We start from the raw sequence: 3,320 nt of genomic DNA on the forward strand, positions 1-3,320 counted from the left end.
GATAAAAAAAAAACAAAAGAAAGAGGCCAACGGCACGTGGTGTTCCCAAGCGGTCACCCATCCAAGTACTAACCACGCTCAACGTTGCTTAGCTTAAGTGATCGGACGAGAACTTGCGTATTCAACGTGATATGACTGTTGGCTGAGAACATGAAAAAAAGATGCCGACCCCATTTTTTTAATTTCTCCTAAACCTCGTGCATCCACTTCTCATTTTCCTAAACTCCCGCACGCCATTAAATACCATCATTATTTGAACTCTGGAAATTCTACCCCTGACTCTGCACTCTCAGCATTTCTGAATTATTTTAACATAAATTTATTTCAAATTGATAAATTATTTAACATTGTGTAAGAAATAAAAATTTATGAGATTCATAATTTGGAATGTTTGATATTGAAAATTTGCTATGAATTTTTCTATGATTGTTTCTATGAATTTATGAATATTGAAAAGTCATATTGAAAATGTTGTGTATATTATGGTCCGTGATTTCTTTAAATGTTATGCCAACATTTTTTCTCAATTAATTGCAAATTAATAAATGATCTATGAATAAATCCCTCTCATTCAATTAATAACAACTTTGATTAATGACACCTCTAACCTGGAGAAGCAGTTCCTGTCCAATTCTGTGCTCCAGCATTCTGATGACCAAATGCGCTTTCTTCCTGAGGACCTCGAGGTACTTCGGGGACATGGTGTGAAGATTCCGAATGGGAAAATAAAATCCCGGATCAGGCGTGCGAGGAGCAGGTGCTGGAGTATTAGCAGCGATGGGAAGAGGTGCAGGAGGTTGTGAAGAATCCAAAATAATTCCCCCGAACTGCTCCTCGTATTTAACGACTTCCTGGAGTTCAGCCTGAATCCACTGCCGATATTCATTATTGCCGAAGCACTTTTTCGCGTAGAGACCAGTGAGATAAGTTGATATTCCCTTGGGCAGCCAAGTGTCAGACCAGTTCTGCATGGAAATGAAGCACCCGAAGAATTGTTCAGCTATAGCCTGAGCCATCGCTTTCTTCGTTATGTAAACCTGATCGATTATCGCAGTTGAATGGAGTAAATTCGTATTGAGAATGGACATTGTGGCGTAGGCATTGATGTCCTCATCAATCTCATCCACAAACACCTGTTTGTAACAGGAATATGGGTATCGATTCGACAATGTTTCCTCGTAGAATTCAAAGGCCTCATGCATGTATTTCGCTGAGACCTTGAGGGAGGGCAACAGCTGGGGGAGACAGAAGTGCGTCACCTCATGCATGTAGGGATCCACGAATATCTCAAAGGGTCCAACTGCCAGGGCGATGTTGGGGGCACAGGCTGGAGTATTCAGAACATAGTGAAAAGTCTTTCTCCTCATGTCTGGGGTGTAAACCACTTCCACCAGGTCTCCACAGGACACTGCAGTCATTGTCTCGTCTACTGTGAACTCCAGCTTCCAGGTGCAGGGCTCGGCGAAGCTGTCAATGCAGGGGAACCAGAGTCTCGATGAATTCTCGTAGCTGTATGTGTACATATGGGCTCCTCTTTCCGCTAGGGTGCCCTCGCAATTGGGTACCACAAAGTGAACACCACCCTGGGGTTGCTCCAGGGAAAATTCAATTCCTATTCTCAGCTTCTGGTTTATCTGGATGAGGCTGTCAGCACCTTCTGGCATCGTTATCAGAAGCTCCCCGGAGTTGTTATCTGGGTCGACCTTCTGGGCTGCTGCCAGGTGCATCGTTGAGAAAAAATCCAGGGATCGCTGCTTCTCATCACCCTGGCAGATATCCAGGAATGGATCGAAGTACTGGAATGGCGCCTCCAGGGTGTCGTTCAGGGACACTCGGTAGATTCGGCATTGTCGTGCGTTCAGACGGATCTTCAGGAGGCGATCTCGTAGCGGAACGATTGTTAATTCCACGAAACCGATTATGCTTTTACGTTGGAATGAAATTCCTGTCAGCGAGACGATCTGGTGGGCTGTGGAGAATTCAATATGTTTGTTAGATTTTTACTGGATTATTTCTGAGGTAAAGAATATTTTAATACCCGTTTTTTTAGAAGAAAATTCATGAAATTATCAATAAATAAATAGTGAGGATTATTTTTTCATATAGAAATCTGTGAAGTTCAGGAATTGAAAAATATATTGATAAGATTATTTCCATATAGTTATTCTCCATGTATATTCGAAATATTTTATTTTGGTTGTCATTCTTTGCTTTTGTTTAACTATTTTATAGAATTCCTAGATTAAATAGATATAAATTCCAATTGTGCTATGGGGAAATTGATATCAGAGGATTATTGATGCGTGGAAAGATTATAAAAATTCTATTTAGCTCATAATTGTTGAATTATCAACAATTATTAAAGAATGTGGTTGTTTCCCATTTTTTAAGGCAATTCATTTGTTGTTTGGTAAGTCAAAAAAGAGAAAAGAAATAGTCTACCATTAGTCAACAAAGAATAGAAAATATTAATTAGTGGACATGCAATTAATTATTGGATACTTATAATTTAAAGGGCCGAGAGTTATCGGCGGTGCGTTCCTTCTTCATTTTTCCATCGGGAAATTAATTGTGTTCGATCACCAACAAACTGACAGATCAAAAAATTTTTTGGTTAGAAAAGCGACTACTCCTTCAGACACCTCCCGCGCCCATATTTCACAGATTTCCCAATTCTACGGTAGAGGGCGAATTTTCCGAGTCAGAGCGGGAACTGCGCAACGATTCAAAATTTTTTACGTTTATTTAAATATAGAAAAATATTAAAAATTGAGAATTAAAGAATTTTTTATTAATACGAAATCTTCTGTTAAATAATTAATGTCGGGGAATAGATGGCCTCAGCATTCAAGATATTCTCTGGATTTTCTAGCGATAAAAAAATGAGACAATCATTGTATGAATCCTCTATTCTACAAAACAATTAATTTAATTATTGTCCTAGAGCATTTAGAATAATTATTGTTATACTGCTTCTATTAAGGTGGTTGTCGCGCGACAGTCTCTGTAAAAAGTTTATCCGCTGTAAAACGGGCGAGTTTAGAACACAATCTTTTAGCGGTATATAGTCTCACTTGATTGATTGCATTGTGCATAGATAGCTAAAGCATAACTATATATTTTCCATATTAACTAAAAAATTTTTCTTTCACTCGTATACCCTTTCGGGTTTTTACGATTTGTTCCCTTCCCACCCCCCAACCCCCTGTACCGCATTTGCTGAAAGGGAGGGAAAACCTCATCTGAGGGAAAAACCTGCCCTGGTACAGTCGTCCTTTTTGACAGGACTACCGTTCGGCAGTGAAACCGTGAGATCAGAG

General features: G+C 39.5%; 1 protein-coding gene across 1 annotated transcript in view; it reads right to left on the minus strand.

Annotated features, from left to right (window-relative positions):
- Taf2 (TATA-box binding protein associated factor 2) overlaps window positions 1-2,643 on the minus strand; it is a 6,588-nt gene extending 3,945 nt beyond the window's left edge. Inside the window, exons 1-2 of the mRNA XM_011299012.1 lie at window positions 2,507-2,643; window positions 609-1,971 (exon numbers count right to left, since the gene is read on the minus strand). Of these exons, the coding sequence (XP_011297314.1) occupies window positions 609-1,971; window positions 2,507-2,550 (1,407 nt within the window). The 5' untranslated portion in view covers window positions 2,551-2,643. The remainder of the gene's footprint in view (window positions 1-608; window positions 1,972-2,506) is intronic.
- Window positions 2,644-3,320: the final 677 nt, after the last annotated feature.

The sequence above is a fragment of the Fopius arisanus genome, unplaced genomic scaffold (assembly GCF_000806365.1).
Source record: "Fopius arisanus strain USDA-PBARC FA_bdor unplaced genomic scaffold, ASM80636v1 scaffold00012, whole genome shotgun sequence".
NCBI classification, from domain to species: domain Eukaryota; kingdom Metazoa; phylum Arthropoda; class Insecta; order Hymenoptera; family Braconidae; genus Fopius; species Fopius arisanus.